A 21,945-nucleotide genomic window follows, 5' to 3' on the forward strand; every position below is an offset into this window, starting at 1 on the left:
TTGATTTTTATGTATAATAATTTATGTAAAATTTATCAAAAAGAAACATTTTTCTTTCCACAATTTCAATTTTAAAAAAATTAAAAAATTAAGATTGAATTTGGTTTTATGAAAATAAAAGACTAAAATAAAAAAATAATATTTATTTATCTAAAATTAAAATTTTAATTATTATTATATTTGAGATTTACTACTTTTAATTCGATAAACAAATTGCCTTGCTGGTTCTGTTGAGAAGTCTACATCGATATATTGAAGATATATGGTGATTTGTGTGGTATTTGTCAATTTGAAAAGCAAAAATAGATTGCCATCCTAATCAATAGGAAGAGACCTATTCCAAGAAAAATAATGACTTCCGAGTATATACATGCTTCAACGAATCTATCTTATGACAATAAGAATTTCTATAATTAAGTAATGGTTTCTGAAGGATTAGTTGGATGCTATTCGTAGACTGTTTTATTGAAAAGTTCATCACTGTTTTCATTGCAAATGTGGTTGGATGTAACTCTATATAATATATATAACTTTTAGCTTAATAATTGATTTCATACTTACTTTAATTATTTTTCATAAATTAGCTGTTAAAAGGTTTACTAAAAAATACACGTCATAATGAACTATAATGTTAATTTTGTATAATCTAAAAAATCAATTAACATTATTTTTTAAAATTATAAAAACAAAAAGAAACCAGAAAAATGCGTAAAGCTGTGAAAACGGGTCACTCGACCCGGCCCATCACGAGTTAAGCATTTAGTGAGCCAATCCCAATTTCACTTCCAATATGAGTGTTTAATTAATTTTGAAAATAAGAAACTTAAATAATTTTTTCAAAAAAAATAAAATAATAAATATTTTTTTATAAAATTAAAATTAAATTTTAATAAAATAAAATTAAATAGATGGGTTGGTGGATCAACTCGGCCCACTACATATTCAACCCCACTCAAAGATATAATGGACTTGTGACCTATTTTAATTCTTACAGGAATGTGTGTCTAACTATACGCAACTTATATATAAAAGTTGAAGTAGGCCATTGGAATGCACCACCTATTAAATGTGGGAGAGGTGATTTTTTTTTCATTTTGTGGCTGTTATTATTTTCTGTTATGATAAGTAGCACCCAAATATTTATTAATATAAAACTAAAAAGTAGTTAATATTTTACTTTCATGTTAATTAAAAGCATTTAATAAGACATATTATTGATTAAAGAAAAAGAAATAACAAAATTAGACATTAAATTAAATATTATGATGCATCGTAATAGGCTTAATTCAAAGGAACGAAGACGTGACACTTGTATGACATGTCGATTAACATATAAATATAGCATAGACTTTTCTATATAAATGAAAACACACAACGTGAATTTTTGTTGATAACAAATAAACAAGCAATTTCAAAAGGCAAAAAACACTTTGCCCAACCAAGCAGGAAAATACATTGAAAGCAGATTTTATTTTGCTACCACTTTAGCAAATTCTGAAGAATCAGATTTGCTATATAAGAAAAAGGAGCAAAAACTCTTTTTCTTTTTTTTTCCTGTAAAATGTAGATTTAACTCAGTAATTTAGAACGGCATCTGCATGTTCTTGCACCGTCTTCCATGCCATGATAACGTGTGTTGTATGAGTAAGGGTTGCTCCAATGGCACACCTAATCACAAAAACCCCTCCAACGACTGCATGAGTCATGTAAACAGTGCCCGAACCATTGATCGAATCCAGCAACCTACGGTTGATTCCATTTGCAACATCCTCAGTTTTGTTACCTCCATTGCTGATCTTTGCAACATTCTCAGTTTTGGAACCTCCATTGCTGATCTTTGCAACATCCTCAGTTTTGGAACCTCCATTGCCGATCTTCGCAACTGCTGAAGGTAAAAGCCTAAAGCAAACCACAGCAAGATTTCTAGGCACAAAAATCTCAAACCTTTTGTCCCTTTTCACCAACCCTTCAAAAGTCTTGGCCATTTCAACGTGGCTTCTGAGGAAGTTTCTGAGATTGACAACACCATAGCTTTTTAGAACGAGCCAAAGTTTGAGTGCACGGAATCTTCTGCTCAAGGTTATCTGCCAATCCTTGTAGTCCACCACTCGTTTTGAATCGGTAGCACTGTTCTCCAAGTACACTGTATGTGTCGATAGGGACTTTATCACAGAAGCTGGATCCTTCACCCAAAGGCAGCAACAATCTAAGTTAGTAAGAAACCATTTATGAGCATTGAAACTGAACGAGTTTGCATTCCCAATTCCATCAATGAAGTGTCTGAACTCAGGACAAACGCACACGCTACCAGCATAAGCAGCATCAACATGGACCCACATGCCATATTTTTTTGCAACCATGCACAGTGGTCCCAATGGATCAATGGCAGTGGTTGAAGTCGTGCCCACAGTGACACAAAGATAGCAAGGAACCAACCCATTTTGAACATCTGTTTGAATGGCGGATGATAGTGATTCTGGTGAAAGAGCGAAGGAAGTCGACTTCATTGTCTTGATTACCCTAATATTTTTAGGGTGAATTCCTATTATATGAGCTGCTTTCTGAACAGAACAATGTGTTTGATCAGACACATAAACGACAAGCTCACAGATATTTTCTCTGCCAATTTGGCTAAGCATTTTATCTCTAGCAGCAACAAGTGTGACCAGAATGGCCTCACATGTTGTCCCCAACAACACACCTCCACCACTCCCTGAAAAGAGAAAAGCCTTGGGGAGATTCAGCATCTGGCCTAGCCAATCCATGACAATACTTTCTAGCTCTGTTGCAGCCGGTGATGACACCCAATTGAAGCCTACCAAGTTGAATCCTGTGCTCAGCATCTCACCAGCAAACCCTGCTGTGCTACCACTGGAGGGAAAGTAGGCAAAGTAATTAGGGCTTTGCCAGTGTGTTATGCCAGGAACTATGTGCTGCTGCAAATCTTGAAGAATGGTTTCAATCGGTTCAGGACTGAGAGGGGCAAATTCTGGCATGAGATTTTTAAGGTAACCTGGTTCTACTTGGCTTAACACTGGATACTGGCCAATATTCTGGTAATAATCAGCAAGGAAGTCAATGATCATGTGCCCTTGCCTCCTAAATTCTTTTGGGTCTAAAGGATTCATGATGAACGTGGGATTTTAGCTTGAAGCCTGAAAAACTATATATAGAATAGAGAGCAACTCACAGCACTGCGTCTGATCAATCTTTTTATGCTTGGTTTCATAGTCATTCTGTCAATACCTCCTCTTTTTATATAGCACAATATAATTTCTTTAATATACTCATTAAATTATAGCGTCATATATAAACTTTTCTTCCCTTGATATTCATATGCAACTTGCTTTTGTCACAGCCGGATATAGCTCTATTTAAGCACTAATTAAGCACACAGACATAAAAATACAAACTTTCTACTCTCAACAGGTAGACATAGATAACATACGTTATTAATTTCATTCGGGATATTAATTACATGATATGTTAATAAATTTTTTTAATAATTTTTTTATAATAAATTATGTGCTACTATTTTCTTATGCTTTATTTGCTTCAAGTGTCACAGTCAGAGAGACCTATTCAAGTAATCGCTACCGCCTAATAATTAGACTTGGTGATTTAATTTTGCCGACTAACTGATTCACTTTTCAGAGAAGTCATTAAAAATGTATAGTTAGTTGAAAGAATTAAATGATTTTATGGCATCATCAGAGACACAATGTTCGTTTTTGTTTCACAGTTGTAAAATTCAATATTTTTTTCTTTAGCTCAGTGAAAACTTTTATGCTATTTCAACCAATTTTAGTACATGTGGGTAGCTAGAAAATTTATGCATACAAGAGATGGACCTAAAACATTTAATGGTTTAAATGTCAAGCTTTATGGTTACTATGATTTATAGGTTCATTATTACTCCTATTTCTAACATTTTCTAAATACTATAACTTTCTAAGTTCAATGATAGTATAATCATTTTTTTTCATTTATACTCGTATTATTCAGTTAATTTTTAATTAAATTTTTTTATAGGTATTTGCTTTTAATGTAAAATTAAAGATGATGAAAAAAAAAGAAATATTTTATTTAACTCAATTGTTGTTAGTATAGATTTTTTTAAAATAAGCATTAAATAACACCTTTAAAAGAATAAAATAAAATATAAGGACACACCTTAAATTGCGCAGCATACAAAAAATGTACCGTAAAACATTTAATGGTTTAAATGTCAACCTGTATGGATTATCATGTTTCTAACATTTTTTAAATGTCAACCTGTAAATCATAGCATACAAGTCATTCTTTATTTTTGTCTTTTCTTTTTACTATTTATTTATGCTTTTTAGTGGGCCTTTTATTCTTAATTAATTTTTACGGTTTAATATAATATTTTAATTAAGATTTGTTATAATTAAGTTTATTTAACATGATATACAAAAATATATTAAAAATGACTTTTTAATTATATAAATGTGTTTTTAGATATTTTGAAGTGTATTAATATAATTGAAACTCACTTAAACTCATTAAGAAGTGAAAATAAATTGAGTAGAATGTCATAACACCTTAAAGATAAATCTAATAATAACAAATAATCAAGACTACAAGAAGTTAATCAAATGATGAATAAAGATTTATACTGAATTGATGTGTAAAAAAAAGAGAGCACAACATAAAAGAAAAAATACTAATTAATACTTACATATAATTGATGTGTAAATCAACATTTAGGGATAATATGTTTGAGTAACATTAAACATTTAAGATATCTTTCAATTATTGTGTTTAATATTTTTATCTTAGACAGTTTATTTGTTAAATGTTATTTTGTTTAAATGCTATTTTTAAATTTTAAAATGAAAATTTGTTTAATGATTTTGTCTTAACGTTATAAAGGTGAAAGATGAAGGTGAGGTGAGGAAGTGAGAATGACAGAGAAGACGGATGTTGAATAATATGTTGTGGGAGGTCTATGTGTGTGGGTTCCATTATTTATTTATTTATTTATTATTTTCTTATTTATTGTGATAAAGGTGGAAGATGAATGGAGATGATGTTGATTTGGGTGTAGATGAAAAGCGTGGCAGGAAGATGAAATGAAGATGGTACGTGAATGAACAATACTCAGCTAAAACCAACTTTAATTCTGACATTCATATGCATGAGTTTGAAAGCCATCAATGAAACTTCATACAAGTTAGAGGCTCTCAAAGAAAAAAAAAACAGCCAAAATGTTCTATGTATTTACTTTTAAACATTTTCAATTTTAGTTGTAACAGTGACATTTTTATTTTTATTTAAAATAAGTATTTTCAATTTTAGTTGGTGCACATGATGAACAACACCTTTAAACAACAACAGAATTTTCCATTAAACCATTTCAAATTTGCCACTGGGTCCAAAATACACTCACTTCATAAACTTCTCTTCTTCAAACAAAGTAATAATAATATTTACACCTTACCTTCAATGACAAATCCTTCCCATAAACCAAAATCAATTAAGCGGGCGAACGGCCTCCACCACAGCTCCTCCATCACCACGGTCGCCGGCCACCACCGGCACCACCACTCCGACACCCACCAAGTGAATGTGTAGGCCAATATATTTTTTTCCTATGCTCTACTAAATAGGTACTTACTAACTATACTATAATAATAATAATAATAATAATAATAATAATAATAATTAGTATTATCATTAAGTCATGACCACATTGAACTCCCATAGCTGGCCTGGTCCACCACCATGTCCATGTCGAAAATAGGCTTGACATGTGAGTCCAATGTATTGGTTGGGCTAGTAGGTCTAGGCCCATGATTGGAAAAACACCTATTTTGCCTGACCCTGAGGTGGGCCACCTCAGCCTGGGCCAGGGCCAATTGGGTCTGTAGCACATCGATCTGTTGCTGAAGAGAAGAGATGGCCCCAACACACCCATAAACTGGGTCTCGGACTCTGGCATTAGCCTCGTACACCATGCTACTCACTGCATCCCCTCTTTGATGCATCGGTAGGTCCTGAAAATAATAATTCAAATTTATTATTCCTCATTTTTTTTTCCATTTTATTTTTATCATAAGTAATTTCATCTCACAATTTTATTTCTTTCTTTATTGAGTGAACAAGATAATATAATATAATATAAATAAATGGTAAAAAGAAAACTATCGTTTCTGTTTCACAAACGCTACAATTGGTGCTTCATGCTTCACTTTGACTTTAGGTGCCAACATCACGTTTCCAATCTCCCATTGGCTCCCCCATATACCCAAATCATAATGAAAGAAATAAAAGGTTAAGTTTTTCAAATAATTAAACAAGTTAGTCTGCTTTTTAATCTTAAACAACTATTCAATCATCATTTTACACCCTTACGCGTATGGCTTTAATTAATTATGTTTTTTAAGAGAAAGAAAAATTAAAAAAGCTTAATCAGACATATTAAACTGTTAATCATTCATTCACACACCGACAGATTTGAAGTTTTGTTGATCTATATTTGAAAAGAAAAACACATATTAGGTGGGGCTTTTAGGTGTAGAAATTTTTGCGAAAGATGTGGTGGGAGTTTAACTTTAAACTTTAAAACACTTGAGATGCTTTTTTCTTAAATTAAAATTACAAAATTTACACAGACGTGAACTTTGAGCGGCAAGACAGTGTTGTCATCTTTATCAAAACATGAAAAGACAGATTAAAAATAAGAGCAGAGAAAGAGATGATGATGAAAGATAATGCATCCGATCTTCTTGGTCTTTCCTTAAACTTTCAAAGGGTTGGGAAGAAAAACCCACGTTGCTGTGTCTGTAAGTAACTCTTTTTAAATTTTTGACTATTTTCTCTCATATATTCATCCATTGGATAAATTATTCTTGGTTCCTTTAGAAGATACCTAAATCACTCTACTTTTATTTTCTTTTAAAAATTATGGCTCTATTTGAAGAAATAGATGTGATACACTTTTATTTTAATGTAAGGAAAACCATCCTTGGTAAATTAATTATGAAACGCTCTTCTAATCATATTTGTCTCTCTAAAGTTTTTCTCACGATTAACTGTTTATTATACTTAAAATCGTGCAAATAATAAAATTAGAATGCTTGGTATTATTAAAATAATTTAAAATATAACATATATACTTTTATTTTTAATATATATATATATATATATATATATATATATATATATATATATAAATATGATTTACCTTTTTTTTATACGTACTAAAAAAGTACCTTTTATTCTATAAATCATTTTAATGACTGAAAATAGGTAAATAGTTTATTAAGTATAACTTATATGAGCATATTTATTTTTAGTATAATAAAAAAACGACAGGTTTAATACAAAGGTTTTAAAAATAATTGAAGATTTATTATCTTAAGAAAGAATATATAAAAACGATATAATTATGATTGGATTACATTCGAATAATTTGAAGATCTCCTTTCACATGGCGTGCCCCCAAGATTAGTAGAGGTGCCTTTATGTGATGCTCAAAAGAGTGAAATTTTTTCAACGACCTATCACTAAGTAAAAGGGGCGAAAGACTGAAAATTAACTTATAAATTTTTTCGTATAAGTTAAATCATAATATTAAAAAATAAATAGGATTTTTTTAAGCCTGCACATTTCTTTTACCTAACATACGTGTAGGGATGACAACGGGTCGGGCATGGGTAATGCCTACCCGCAATCCGACTCCTCGGATAAAATCGTATCCGCTACCCGACCCGCAACCCGGGTTACCCGTTTAAAAAATATCCGCGAGTATTTTAAAACCCGCGGGTACCTGCGAATACTCTCAAAAAATTAAAAAAATATATTTAATACATTTTAAAAATAAAATTTAAATAAAAATACAAATATATATATATATATAATATAAATTAAATGTAAATTAAAATTTAATTTTAATTAAATTTAAACTAATAAAATATAATTTTATTTTATTTTTAATTAAATTTAATTAAAAAATATATAAATTATTTATTTTTTAATTTTTTGCAGGTAACGGGGACCCGCCGGACGGATAGCATACTACCCGTACCTGACCCATTTAGAAGCGGGTATTAAAATACCCGCGGATAGTTATTACCCGTCGCGGATTTTACCCGCGGGTAAAATTGCCATCCCTATGTTAGAAATTAATTAAGAAAATTAAAACTCTTTTAATGTTTGTAAATCTAGAAAATGGACAAACATAAAAAATCTTACATAAAAAGATCTATACATATTAAGTTAAAAGAAGTTTTATATTTGCGACAAGAACTATGAATAAACACAAGGTACATTGCATTAATATAAATAAGCAATTTAAATAAACAAGTGTTGTAGTTCAATCTTGTTTTGAAAAATGTATTTGTATTAATTTATATATAAGTCCTATAAATTGACTGCTTTTGGCGATTTTCTAGTTGATTTTTTTAATTTAGTAATTTTTATTTTCTAAATTTGTATAAGAATAAGTTAATACAAATAAAGCAATTAATATTTGTCTTGAATTTCTTACTTTCAAACATGTTAGAAACAAGGAATCTGATTAGACTAATTAGGTAGGTTTTGACCGTTAGTTTAAATACTATTGGACAAGAAAAATGTTTCTATCACTTTAAAACTTAAAATTCCAAAACAAGAAAGCTTTAATTAAAGTTCATCTGAACAACAACAAAAGAGGACAACATAACATAACACATTTCATTTTGTTACGCATGATGTTATGAATGACATAAACCATCTTCGAATTTTTAAACCTAGTAAGCTTTATGGTTAATAAACTTAGACTATTTTCTGAAACATAATGTGTGTGGATGCATTCGGAAAGAATGAGGAGCAAAGTCCAATGAAAAACCATTTATAATAATAAACATTGACAATGAAAGTTGGCCAAGCAAGACATGTGGGGTAGTGAAAATTGGAATAATTAAAAAAAAAAGAGAACCTGAAGCATTTTGTTGACATTGCTAGCACCAAAGACCTTATGCACATTAGCAAACTTTTGAGGTTCATCTGCTGGAAAATATGGAGCAAAAACACAATCTTGAGCACACCTTCTTCTGAGAAGCTTGCATGCAGCACAGGGTGAAGCTGCACCCTGCTTTCTGCCACCACCTTCCTTCATCAATTCTATCTACAATCAGTCTTCCAAAACTGATTTTTTCTTCTGTTTTTACCTTCTCTATGAAAGAAACTAAACAGTGGGAAAAAAGGACTGTCGGTAATAAGACACAACACAGATAGCAATGGAAAATGGTGAATGGAGGAAGAAAAATACTTTCAAAGTGAACAAAAGTGAGAGACTAAAAAAGAGTGAGGCATGTGGGAGAGAGGAGTGGCACGCATTATATAATTGTTATTATTATTATAAGGTAAGGCCAAAACGTCAATGGAAAAAATAAATAAAAAGAAAAAAAGTGGAGACACCACTACGTCACGACAAAGTAATCATTTTTAATCACTAAAAAATGTTTATTGTTTTTACAGGTTTTTAATCATAAAAAAAAAATCATATTTTTACCGTGGTCGGTTAATCAGTTATCAATTATTACATGTTCGTTTAATGATATTTTATTTTAGGCGTCGCTTGAAAATATAAATAAATATAAGTTGGGAAACTTCATTAACATTTTAAGGGATTCATTGCTCTACTGTATAAACAAGATTAAGTGTAAGCCAGAGGTTTTAATCATCTGTTAAGAAATAATTGCGAGTTATAATATTTTTAATAAATTTTATTATAAACTACCGTAAATGTAGAATAAAGTTTCAACTACACACTAATGGGTTGTCCACTTAAGAAAAAAAAAAGGATACACTATAATTGTTTACGACAAAAAGTGATATGTCACCATGTGTTTGATTGTGGCAACATTACATATAGAATGCATGTTTTCTTTATTTAATGAATATTTATACCTTTAATTAGTGATGCAACAATCACTACACTCTTGCTTGCAGTGTTAAAAACATTATACTTCCCTTGCTTTAAAAATAACAAGAGCATGCAGGTTATGATATCCATTAATTAACCATATTTTCAATAACATTATGTCGGCACCATTATTTTAATAACGATCATTGATTTGCTTTCCTTGTATTATTGATAATAAAACTATACATGTAAAAGTAAATTAAATATAAGGATGGACATTGAATTTTATACATATATTGAATGCAGAAATTTTAAACCCGTTGTTACACCTACCTACAGAAACAGAAACACGTGATAATGAGACTGAGAAACTTTCTCATAATGAAATGCTCATTGTCAAGATCTTAGAGTTTATGAACCCCAATAATTATTTTTAGTCAACTCTGGGGTCTACTAGTTGTTAGTCAATGACTATGCTTCAGGGACACTGATCTAGGCTTCCACTGTTTTAGAGGGACATAAACCCTAAAAGGAGACAACAATAACTAATAGAATACAACTCTAAATGACAGATAGTTTGCACTCACAGAAGATAAATGTAATATAAAATGATCACTAGAGAGATTAGTAAAGGCTATGACATTTGTATAAGACGACTTCAAAAATCAAATATGCACTGATGTACTATTTTTCACTTTTTCTTTCTCTTTACAGATACAAAAATTTAGTTTTTTAAAACCATTTTACTCCTACATGATTTGTCAAATGGTTGTTAAATGGTGTCAAAATACCATTGTCAAACAAGAAATCTTAACACAACCTATTGAATCTTGTCTTTTTCAGAAGTTTTGTCTGATGTTGAACTTTTACCTCACAGTGCAACTTCTAACAATGAGTATGTTTTTGTTGACTACTTGTATGAGAAGGTAGTAATGTTAATATTCTGAATATAGACGTGAAGGTTGAAATGTGTGCAATGGAACGATGAAAGGAGAAAAATATGAGAGGAAAAAAGAAGAATTAATTTCTCCATCAAAGAGCAGTATATATTTTGTAGAAAATTAACAAGATAATAAAGCAATGGTTTTATCGAAAGCAGGAGGTTGGGCTACTTTTTGAAGCAACCTAGCATAAATTTTTGAAGAATGGAATGATTGCAGGACTTTGAGCTTTAGAGGGAGAAAAAGAAATTCATAGGCAGGTGAGTTAGGTGAAGCAATGATTTCCCATTTTCCTTTCTGAAGGATTAAATTATGGGCAAAAAACCCCATTGTGTTTAGGAGAATGGGAACAATATCAAATGCATCATGCAGTAACCCTTGATGATCCTCTATGCGTAGAAACTAGAAAGTGTGTGTCCTATTTAATGGTCAAAATGAAGAGGACAGTGCTTCGACCGTTGGAGAAAAAACAGCTTTCTCTTTCGGTTATTTTGACTTGAGACTTCAAAAAAGTGAAAGTTTGAAATCAGAGAAGGCATGCACATATCAAATTCAAAGTGATTGGACCCCATTTTGGACGATTTCTGAACCTTTTGTCCCCAACATATACCTTCATTACCTTCCACTATACCAAATTCTTCATTTCGTTTCTCCCACTTTACTTCCATATTTGTCAAAATGAAGGATGCATTATTCACTTTGTTAGCATTTAAGTAAGAGAGCAATTGCATAAATGTCATGTCTTGTTCCTTTTCACCATTCATGATTTCTTTCGAGTTGTCACATATGTTTCTTTTATATTCATAACCAAATGAATCGTAATGGCGCCAAACCATTTTCTTTTCTTCTTTTTCCCTCTCTTCTAGTCATTGTTACTGCTTTTCTGAAAGTCATCAAGCCTTTATTTTAAACAAAGGATCCAAATGTTTGGGTGGAGATAACGGGGAAGCTCTAGCACTCAAGAGTCGGTGGAGGAAACACAGTTTAGTAAAGAATACCTTATATATGTCATATTTTTTTTGTCAGTCTAGGACGGGATGATTCGATTAACTAAGAATACTCAATAAAACGGTTGGCAAGTACCATGAATCCTGTAGTCGATCTTAAACAAAAATTAGGACTAAGGATGATTATCTTAAACAGGATCATATTATTGTAATTTGGTTGACATTAATCTAAAGATCATTCCAAAATCTATAAATATAGGTTTGAGATATTACGATAAATTGGTTACATTTAATATGTATTTATTATTGGATTGTGAAATCTATACGACATCAGAATACTTTCTGCATGTAACATTTTAGTACGACCAAACAGTTATAAGAAGAGCGAATAATAACTCAAACAAGAATTTAGACTAATTAAGTTTGCAGAACGGTTAACCTCGACCTTATTGAAAAGAAGTATCAATGTTTCCACCTTGAATCTTAATATGTTAGATTAATTACCGTATTTAAATTTTTTTATTATAAATAAATGTAAAATTTGTCTGATATATCCGTTTGTAGACTTTCAACCGACAATATTTTAATTGAATCCAGAAAACTGTTTTTAACACAAGTGAAAACAATAATAACTACGCATGATATATATTCCTAATTGTAGCTTATGTTAAATGACATGGAATATGTGAAACAGTAATTAGTTGTATCCTCTCATTATTATAGTATAGTGCATCTTAAATTGAATTTTTATGATATGGCTTGTGTCTGTCTTTCCACTGGTTTATTATAATTGGGGGCATCTCATGTTTCAGTGAACTATAATAAGGTGCAAATGGGCATAATGAAATGTTAACAACAATTAACCTTATAGTATCTTGATGTTTAAGGAAATCTTTATATGGGTCCAGATTCCATGATTCTCTAAGTAAAAGCCATTAGGGAGTTTTTTAATAATCTACTTTAACCGTAATCAACTAAAATAATCTTTACCATTTAATATAGTATCTACAAATTTCTAGAGGCATAATATGGAGTATTTTAGGTCATCCTAATCATAGTTTTTTAAGCACACTTCACTATTATATTTCCTTGCAGATATGCTGATAATGGGAACATGAATTTGACTTTAGGAAATCACTACGACTTAGTGGTCCCTTTAAAAAGCATAAAATCTAGCTACAAATACAATAACAGATGCCCCTCTTACTTTCTTCTAGCATCTTTTTCAAGCTAAGTGCATTAGGTAGTTTTGGCAATATTCTCCATTGCAGAATAATTTGGAATTCTGAATTGCTCAAGTCTCTAGCACCTTTTGCTGTCTATTTATTGTAATGTAGCAGTGTGTTAAGTCCTTTGCTGAAAGGAGAAAATTATTGATAGGTTCATGGAAAAGAAAGTTCACCAAAAAAAGATATAAAAAATATAATATTAACAAGATCTTAATCTAATCTTACAAGAAATTGATACTATTTTATTTAAAATCTTAGAACAACAAATTAATCATATTTAATATTACGTAGTGTTTTACTTTTTCAATTTCTATCTAACATACTTAGATTTATACATAAAATTATAACAATTATATTGATTGATACATGAGGGTCCCATCATTTCCCTTTTTCCATGCCCTTGACAGAGCAAACAAAGCATGGCTAACAAGGAAATCATGTTTTGTGTCACAGGGAAGAAAAGATGTAGATATGATTGAACATATCTTCCAACAAAGACAGACCATGCAATCGGTTTTATCCACCTTGTCCCCCAAGGATCCCATAAGATCTAAGGGTCAAAATGGATAATGCAGGACAATATCATGGGAGCACATTTTCATTACATAACACTCATAAGTGCTTCTTTCCCTCTCATTCAAGCTTTTATCGATCAGTGGCCAAATGGTTTTATTGTGTGTACGCTAACAAAAAAAAGATAGATGACTAAGAGTCATAGCAGCAGTTCTCTGTTACAGTTCGAAATGAAATATTGAGTCACATAAACTTGAACTCATTAAAGTTTATGCAAGAAGAATCTGAAATAATAAATCTTGAGCTATGGTGTTTAAAGATGATGACTTAAATTAAATGAGAATGATTTAAGTTAAGAAATTAATTGAAAATAAATACTTATGGAATCGTTTTAGAGATTTCAAATTACTTATTCATATGTATTTTACTGGAAAAGATTTAATTGGAATTAGAAAATATTTCATTCAATACGTTGATTTGAACAGTGTGAGTATCTATATAAAGAACTTTAATTCTATAAAAAAAATCTAAATTAAAAAAAAAACACGAGTAAAATCATGTCTAAACAACTGAAATAAAACAACTAAAAATTGGCCCTGAAGTTACCACAATATTTGGCTAATGAGTAGTAAAGCAAAAGACATGGTCCATTTGTCTATAATTATTAAGATTATCACGTGCCTTGGCATCATTAAAATGAATAGGTGGTCCATTAAATTATGAAATTTAGCAAGATAATTTTGCATCAACAATAAGATCTAGTTGCTCAAAACAACCTGAGTCACAATTTTGTTTACTAAGCAAGAAATAACCCTCCTAGATTCTCCATAATTTTATCATTGCAAGGATCTTCTTATCTACTTCAATCTATTTAAAGCATTAATATCAAAAGTTTTATTCTTATGCTCATTAATGAGTATCAAATCTCTAAACGTATCACCTCATCAATATAAAAATTATAAAAATTTATAAAGATTAAGGTCCTGTTCTTTTGAGTGGATCTGAGAGAGTAGATTTGAGGGGATTTGAGAGAATTTGAAAATAAATTTTTTTGTCGTTTATTTGAGTGAATTTGAAAATAAAATTTGTGAGAATTAGTATAAAATTGTATTGACTGACAAATTAAAAAAAATTATTTCCAAATTCACTCTTATTTACCTCCAAATTCACTCAAATAAACAATAAAAAAATTTATCTTCAAATCCTCTCAAATCTCCTCAAATTCACTCAATACCTAAAGCAAAAGAAATAATTTATCAAAAGTAAATAATCACGTATATTATAAGACAAGAAAAACTTAAACTAAATAAGAATAATATAAATTAAATACTTAAATACACGATAAACGAATCTAAAACCTTTAGATGAAATAAATATTTAATGGTTGAAATATACTAAACTTAACCAGAAAACTATATTATAATGTTACATTGATTGATATTTTTCTGGGGACATAATATTAATCACGGAAAATAATCCATGTTTCTGTTGCTTGTAGATATATAGCTTGAAAATATCATACTTAACTTAGCTGGGGTTAGAAACCAGTCCACTGCAGTGTGACCAAATCGCTATGGCAACACCACGAACACTCGCATCTTCCATTCTCCATTCCCACACTATTCCACGCGCGCCATGCCGCTTCCGCTTTCACTTTCGCTTTCCTTCAACTTTCTGCACTCTTACATTTTCCTCTTCCAAATTTCCCGCTAAATCTTCTTCGCGCCTCACCGTCTTCTCCGCTTCATCCACCGACCACCGCCACAGCACATCTCAAGACCTCGCCGTCCTTCTCGAAGTCGACGGGTGATTCGATTCCTCATTCCATCAACCTTCTCTCACTACGCTCCACGATTCCGTCTTTGTGTTCTGCTTCTCACACTCTTAAACTATTGTTATGTTGTTTTAGGGTTCTTATGGACGCGCATCGCGTAGGAAATCGTATTGCCTTTAACAAAGGTTCGACCGATTTCTGCATCGGCCGTTTACGTTGCTGTGATTCTGTGTAATGTGGTGTAACTTTTCTTCCTTTTCCCGCAGCTTTCGAGAGGCTAGGGCTCGATTGCGCCAACTGGACTGAACCTGTCTATTCGGATCTTTCGAAGTGTGTTTGTTTCTGGTTATCTGTTAGATTAGAATGATCTGTTGCTTATGCGTGTGTTTGTGTGGTTGAATTAGCTTTGCCATTGCCACACTTTACTTTGGCGTCGAGTAAATTGATGCTTTGAATTTCTTTTTTGAAGACTCTTTTGATCGGTAAATATTGGAGTGTTTTCACAATTGAGTGCTGCAAGTTATGCAAGTGAGTGTCTCCATTGCTTATAGACCATTTTCCAATGACTTTCTAGGAGAAGTGCTGGAGATGAAGAAAAGATGGTGTTTCTGTATTTTAATCGCGTAAGTTGTTCGTCTTTTGTCTGATTTGCGAATGAGAAAAGAGGCGTGTTTACTGGTAATATTAGTAGTTTTCTTAGTTGCCGACATTAGGTAAGCCATATTCTGTTGTTGTATCTATAAGCAGATTGGATGGCCTGCTTCGTTACCCACAAATGAGCAGGGACTATTTGCAAAAAGAGTTTTGCAGCAAAAGGTTTTGTCCTTACACTTGATCTTGATGAATGGTATACTACTGATAATTTGTGTGCTTTTTTCACTTTGGTGTATGAGGGGGACTGAGGCGTATTAAAGGATGTTAGTTTACTAGGAATGCGTTATTGATAAAAAAAATAGAACCATGCTGAAACTTTCCTAATTGCCGTGAACTTTGCCTTATAAGGAGGAAATATCTGTTATGCCTCTCTAGTGTAATACTGAACTTTATTAAGACCACAACATATGTCCTAGCAGAGAAGCCTTTTCGTCTTCCCATTTCAAGCATTTATTGGACTAGTCACTTAACTGTTGTGTTATTACGGAAAATTTAGCCACAACTAATGTGATAATTAAGATACGGTATTATGCTGAGATCAATTCTTAGCTGCAGTTATTAGTGATTAGAAAATATCAGTATGTGGATCTGCTTCACAAATGTATAAGCCTCTTAATCCCTTCAAGAACTTGTAAGTTTTGCTTTTGGCTCCTTATTCAATCTCGTTATCTAAGAAATGTTTGATGCGGGCATTCAGAAAGGTGAATCTCCTGTCTACAAGCCAATTTGGATAGCTTATTTTGGGGCAAAAAAACCTTCAACCAAAGATTAATGAGAGATTTTGACAACAATTTATTCCTAAACATTCTATATATTATTCTCTGAATAAGATTGTTTCATCTAGTGAATGTTGTTTTGAGTTTATGGATGCTTTAAATGACAATTATCGGATCCAGAGGATCATATGCTTTTACGTTGTTTCTTAGAATTATTAGAATAACTTGTCCTCAGTTCTTCTTCCCCAAATACAAAAGTAAAAGAGAAGTATAGATGGAAAAACAATTTCAACTGGAGGGGGTGTGTCTAAGTTTTTCAAAACATGCGACTTTGATATTTAAGACCTAAGGAACTCAATTACCCTAGTAAGCTAAAAATCCTTCCCCAGATGATTTTTCAGTTTACTCATATTTAGAAGTTTATAAAAATTTGTAGAGAATCCTATTCAACTCTTGATCATATATTGGCAGGAAAAGGCGTTAGAAGAGTTTGTGATGTCAAAAGATCTACCTTTACGACCTGGTCTCGAACAGTGAGTTATCTCGTATTCTGTGAATATGATTGTATGTCACATTATGTATTTCATGTATGGGAAGCTACCTTTAAAAAAGATCTATATTTATGTAAATAGAGAACAAGATGTACATTAGCTAAGGATAGCAGACTCTTTAAAAAGGTTTCTATTAAGTTATCATACCTAGTCATTCTTTCACTTTGTTGTTCTGAGCCACTTGGCCATTCAGGTGGATTTTAACCATAAGTAATTTTGACACTATTGATTTTTCACTGTTCTACCTTTGTGGATAGCATTTTTTCTTCATGATTTAAACATTAACAGGGATATATTATTTAATTGAAATATTTGTTCGAGGCCCATGAATAAATAAGGATAATTTTGGTCTGGGTGTTTTTCCCTATAACTTAATTTGGTTTCCAATAAAATTGATATACTGCCGCTTAAAGCTATTTGTGGATGTCATGTGCAAATTTCATGTTTACATTCCTCTTTTTCTTGATAGTAGTTGATCTTCTATTCATTTTTGGAAGGATTTCAGTTTACAAAAGTCAAATGTCCCATTTTAAAATGTTTTTCCTTGTTTTCATTGCCTCTTAATATTGATCTGTACTTCTATTGCTTATATTAATTCTCTTGAAGGTTCAAATATTAACAGGATATTTCATAAATTTAGGAACTTGGATGATCATGGATCTTTAATATGCTTATTTATATTCCTTAACATATAGTAATGTCTCCATTGACAGATTTATTGATGATGCATATAATGAAGGAATTCCAGTGGTAATACTAACGGCATACAGTAAAAGTGGTGACAATATTGCTGGGTAATTTTATTTAGCTCCAAAATTTTGCATGGCACTACAATACTAAGCGTGATAATATTATGATTATTGTTGGAATTTGATTTTGTGGTCTTGAGATGTTATTGATCACTGAGAAGCTCAGTTTACTGATTACTTACAAAAATTTTTTAGGTGTTGTAAGGGGGTAGGGTGGGGTGAGTTGTGCTTGTGAGCTAATATTTCCTCCCTCTTGTGCATATTGAACTTTTAGGTCCATAATGGAAAAGCTTGGCAAAGATAGAAGCATAAAGGTCATTATTGTAGGGAATAAGGAGGTTGATCAAAGTTTATATGGACAACTAGTCTCGGGAAAGGTAATTGCTTCTGATTTGGATGAAGAGCTTGCCAAGGAAGCCAATAGAGCTGGTATATACTTCAGTCATTGATTATGTATGTGCCCCTGCAAGCATTTTTAACGCACAATGTTCTTTGCTAAGGGACTTTCCACTTCTGCCATTTTTTGTTAGTTTCTGCTGAAAGACAAAGACTAGCGAAGGAGGTAGCATCCGTGCTAAAATTGAGCGTTGAGATTGATACCAACTCATCTGAAAGGTTAGTTCATTGATCTCCAATAATTTTCACCAAAAATAAATAGAATATCTTGGTCCTTTTGTTTCACTTACCGTAGGGATCTATACTTGTAGAATAAAGAAACTTGAAAATGTGTATGACTCAGCTTTGTAGTTTTCAAGGTGTTAGAAGTGGACTTTAAGCCTAACTCAACCCCATAAAACCGGCTTGTAGGGTGAGGTTTGCACCACTTATAAACTATGAATACATCTTGAGCGTGAGATTAGTAATGGGTGGTTCGATAGCGGGTGGAACAATATGCCTAGCAAACAATATCGCTAGGATAAGCTCTCTAACCATGGTTCTGATACCATATTAGAAGTGGACTTTAAGCCTAACTCAACCCCACAAAACCGGCTTGTAAGGTGAGGTTTGCACCCACTTATAAACTATGAATTGGCCTTATCTCTAGTCGATGTGGGACTTCCAACACAAGGAAACAATGGTTGACGTATGTTTAGATAGGGTAAGGAGAGCAAGAAAAGAAAAGGAAAGAGTGTGAGAAGGGATGGGAAGGGAACTGGGTGTTAAAGTAGTGTTTTTTGTCTATGTCAAAATTGGGGGAACTTCTTAACAGGAGGGAGGTTTGCTCAAAAGCTGCCCATCCCCTGTTTTATTTTCCATCTAATTAGTTCCTAAGGTGCCTTGTAGAGAAAGGAAAAGTGCATGATTATGTTATGCAAAACAACAAATGAATTTAAACTCTTTCCGACTACCTATACAAATTTTCCACCAGAAGACAAGTTCTTTCTGTTAGCAAAAAAATTGAAAACTAGAGTCAAAATAAAGTTTTATATCTAAATTGTAGACATTTAGTATAATTATTATCAAAAGTTGGATAGAATTAGAATATGATAGTAAGCCTTATGCTATCCCATTTTTTGTTGGTGTACTGAATGACTAGATACTATCATCATTCTAATGCTATTTACGTTTTTTCTTATTTGGTATTTAAGATAAATTAGATAATATTACATAACAATATTACTATTTCATTAAAAATACATAATTAATTTTAATTTTTGATATATTTTAGAAAATATTATACATTAGTCCCTTTTCAACTTCTAGACATTATTTTTTTAAATTATAAAGCTATATAAAATTAGCTAACAGATCAATTGCACTAATTGCATTTTATTATTAATTATCTATAATATATGTAATGAATATATTAATATTACCAAATTTTAACATCAAATGCAAAACTCGTATTTCTGAATTTGTCTTTAAAGTAGTTTTTCAAAATCTAAAAAACGTCAGGCCAAATACCAACATATGGATTTTGGGGTTTTGTTAATTTAAAATGCTTTTGTTTTTAAGGGCTTCCCTAAAATTATATTTGGCACGACTATCCTTTTAAAGAAGGGTAAAATAAAAGCTGCGTTAAATGCTACCGAAAGGCATTGAAACTGAAAATCTGAATGTAGTTTTCTTTCACATATATGTAATAAGTTTCTGTCAGCTTTTATATCTTTTGTGTTTGACTTTCCCTTGCATAAATGATTTTTTATGCCATCTAGAATTTGTATATTCACTTGAACAATTGTTCTTCCTTAAACTATAATAGATTTGTGTGTTTATTGAATATCTTTCTGTTAATTCAATGCAATCTGAAACGGTATATTTTTGGCGGTGCTGTGGCACATAAGTTGATGAACCCAAATTATCATTTCACGCCTTAATCTGCCAATTGTTCAATTAATGACTGATTTGGATGTTAGCTGTGTAGTTAAATATTATGTCAATTTTCATTAATTTGTTGATTGGTCTGTCCAGTCTAGCCAAGATTGTTGCTGCACTACGAGCGGGAGCAGAATATGCAGGGTTACCCGTCTGCAATTGTGTCCTTGTTGCTGGAAGCCAATCTGGTGTATCTGGAGCTACACAGGTGGGCATGCCAAGTGTTGTTTTACGAAGCAGGTGATTTGCTCTTGGAAGTTCAACAAACATGTAATGCAGAGTTTACACAATTGCACTATTGCATGCTTTCATCGGAAGTTCAGTAGAATTATAATTGTTTTTAAGTTGGTGTGTTCAAGAACTGTTTATATTTTATTGTTTCCTGTAGTTTGACATCTAGAGCCGAGTTTCCATTGGCAAACGCCACAGTAGATGGATTTGGAGGTGCAGATCTAACAATTTCAAAATTACGTAATATACGCCCGAAGAACAAGCAAAGGACTGAATGGTAATTTTGTCAACTTCACATAAATATTTTTAAAGAGAAAGTATTCTATCATTTTTTCCTGTGCAGAGCACTTCCCAAAAAATTAGCAATAAACACAACATAATCACACTTGCTCTGGAGTTAGAGATTTTTTTTGCGGGCAAGCAACGGAGTTTAAGATAGGTAACTTTAGACGATATGTTTGCTAGTATGATAATTTCATATTAAAATTCTGCAATGTAGAAATAGAGCAAATACGCTGAAATGTGGGATTTTTGTTTTTGTTTTCCTACTTGCGTGATCTGTCGTCGCTCTCCCAGCAACCTGAGCAAAGACTAAACTCTTCTCGATTGGAATTTGGCTGTGGAGAAGCTCCTACTGCAATTGCTGGGTAAATATAATTGTAATACGTCTGATGTAAGATTTTTATTGATAACTTCTCATGGTGGAATGAGAACGTGTTTTGTAATTGACATTGTGGCATACATTATTACACTGACATCCCAAACACTGAATCTACGTCAAGTTCAAAGTTACTCTTAGTTGTTTCTATCTTCTCTTATTTGGACGTGAAAATCTTACTTACGGTTAGGGGATGCAAACCTTTTTCTTAATTCACATGATGTCTTGTTAATTAAAAGAAAATAACATGTAGATTTAAAAGATAATTTTTTTCTTCCTATTCTACTGCAGCTACGTTTATGAAGTTGCATTTTTAATCTATCAATTTTTATTTGGTGAGACATGATTTGAATAAGTTTGGTGCCTTAAAAACGTATAGTGAAGTAGTCCTAATTATCGCTCTTATTATTCAACTGCTCAAACACTAATATCAACAAATCAAACAATATCAACCAACTAAACATGAATTTACAACTCTCAAAACATCTATAAGATGATCAAACAGTTTTAAAATCTTATCAACACTTCTTGAAGTACATAATGTTTTGTCTATCCCTGTCACCTTAAGATGCACAAAAGTTTAGATACTCTAGAAAAAAAAGTAAGAGAACTCTCCAATACTCAAACAGATACACAAAGGTTTAGATATTCTAGAAAAAAGTAAGAGAGAACTCTAGAAAAAAAAAGTTTAGAAAGATGATGTCATTTTAAATAAAAATAAAATTCATATATAAATTTTTTATTTATACTTAATATTAAAATATTCAAATCTTATTATTTAATACATGTTAT

The 21,945-nt window shown here is 31.7% G+C and overlaps 3 protein-coding genes across 8 annotated transcripts; 1 reads left to right on the plus strand and 2 right to left on the minus strand.

The window, feature by feature from the left end:
- Positions 1–1,325: 1,325 nt before the first annotated feature.
- Positions 1,326–3,342, minus strand: LOC124841189 (tyrosine decarboxylase-like). Its single transcript, XM_047317415.2, has one exon. The coding sequence runs from the start codon at positions 3,126–3,128 to the stop codon at positions 1,575–1,577; it is 1,554 nt and encodes a 517-aa protein (XP_047173371.2). The 5' UTR covers positions 3,129–3,342; the 3' UTR covers positions 1,326–1,574.
- A 2,328-nt stretch (positions 3,343–5,670) lies between these two features.
- On the minus strand, positions 5,671–9,324 carry LOC124841180 (LOB domain-containing protein 4-like). Its single transcript, XM_088116016.1, has 2 exons — positions 8,945–9,324; positions 5,671–6,020 (listed from the first exon to the last, which is right to left on the minus strand). Exons 1-2 carry the CDS (start codon positions 9,122–9,124, stop codon positions 5,706–5,708), a joined length of 495 nt encoding a protein of 164 aa, XP_087972142.1. The 5' UTR covers positions 9,125–9,324; the 3' UTR covers positions 5,671–5,705.
- Positions 9,325–15,022: 5,698 nt separating this feature from the next.
- Positions 15,023–21,287, plus strand: LOC124841205 (Haloacid dehalogenase-like hydrolase (HAD) superfamily protein). Of its 6 annotated transcripts, none has more exons than XR_015786818.1 (13): positions 15,023–15,310; positions 15,414–15,463; positions 15,545–15,608; positions 15,853–15,901; positions 16,026–16,094; positions 17,120–17,181; positions 17,913–17,993; positions 18,223–18,377; positions 18,479–18,563; positions 20,366–20,534; positions 20,653–20,772; positions 20,839–20,934; positions 21,072–21,287. XR_015786818.1 is itself a non-coding variant. In XM_047317467.2 (11 exons), exons 1-10 carry the CDS (start codon positions 15,078–15,080, stop codon positions 20,506–20,508), a joined length of 996 nt encoding a protein of 331 aa, XP_047173423.2. In that variant the 5' UTR covers positions 15,024–15,077; the 3' UTR covers positions 20,509–20,534; positions 20,653–20,772. The 6 variants fall into 6 exon arrangements, 1 of the variants encoding a protein (XP_047173423.2); XR_015786819.1 differs by having other exon boundaries at positions 15,024–15,310; positions 20,366–20,504; XR_007029097.2 differs by having other exon boundaries at positions 15,026–15,310; positions 20,361–20,504.
- Positions 21,288–21,945: the final 658 nt, after the last annotated feature.

Source organism: Vigna umbellata, chromosome 5, assembly GCF_029865625.1.
Source record: "Vigna umbellata cultivar VRB3 chromosome 5, Vumbellata_1.0, whole genome shotgun sequence".
NCBI lineage: Eukaryota > Viridiplantae > Streptophyta > Magnoliopsida > Fabales > Fabaceae > Vigna > Vigna umbellata.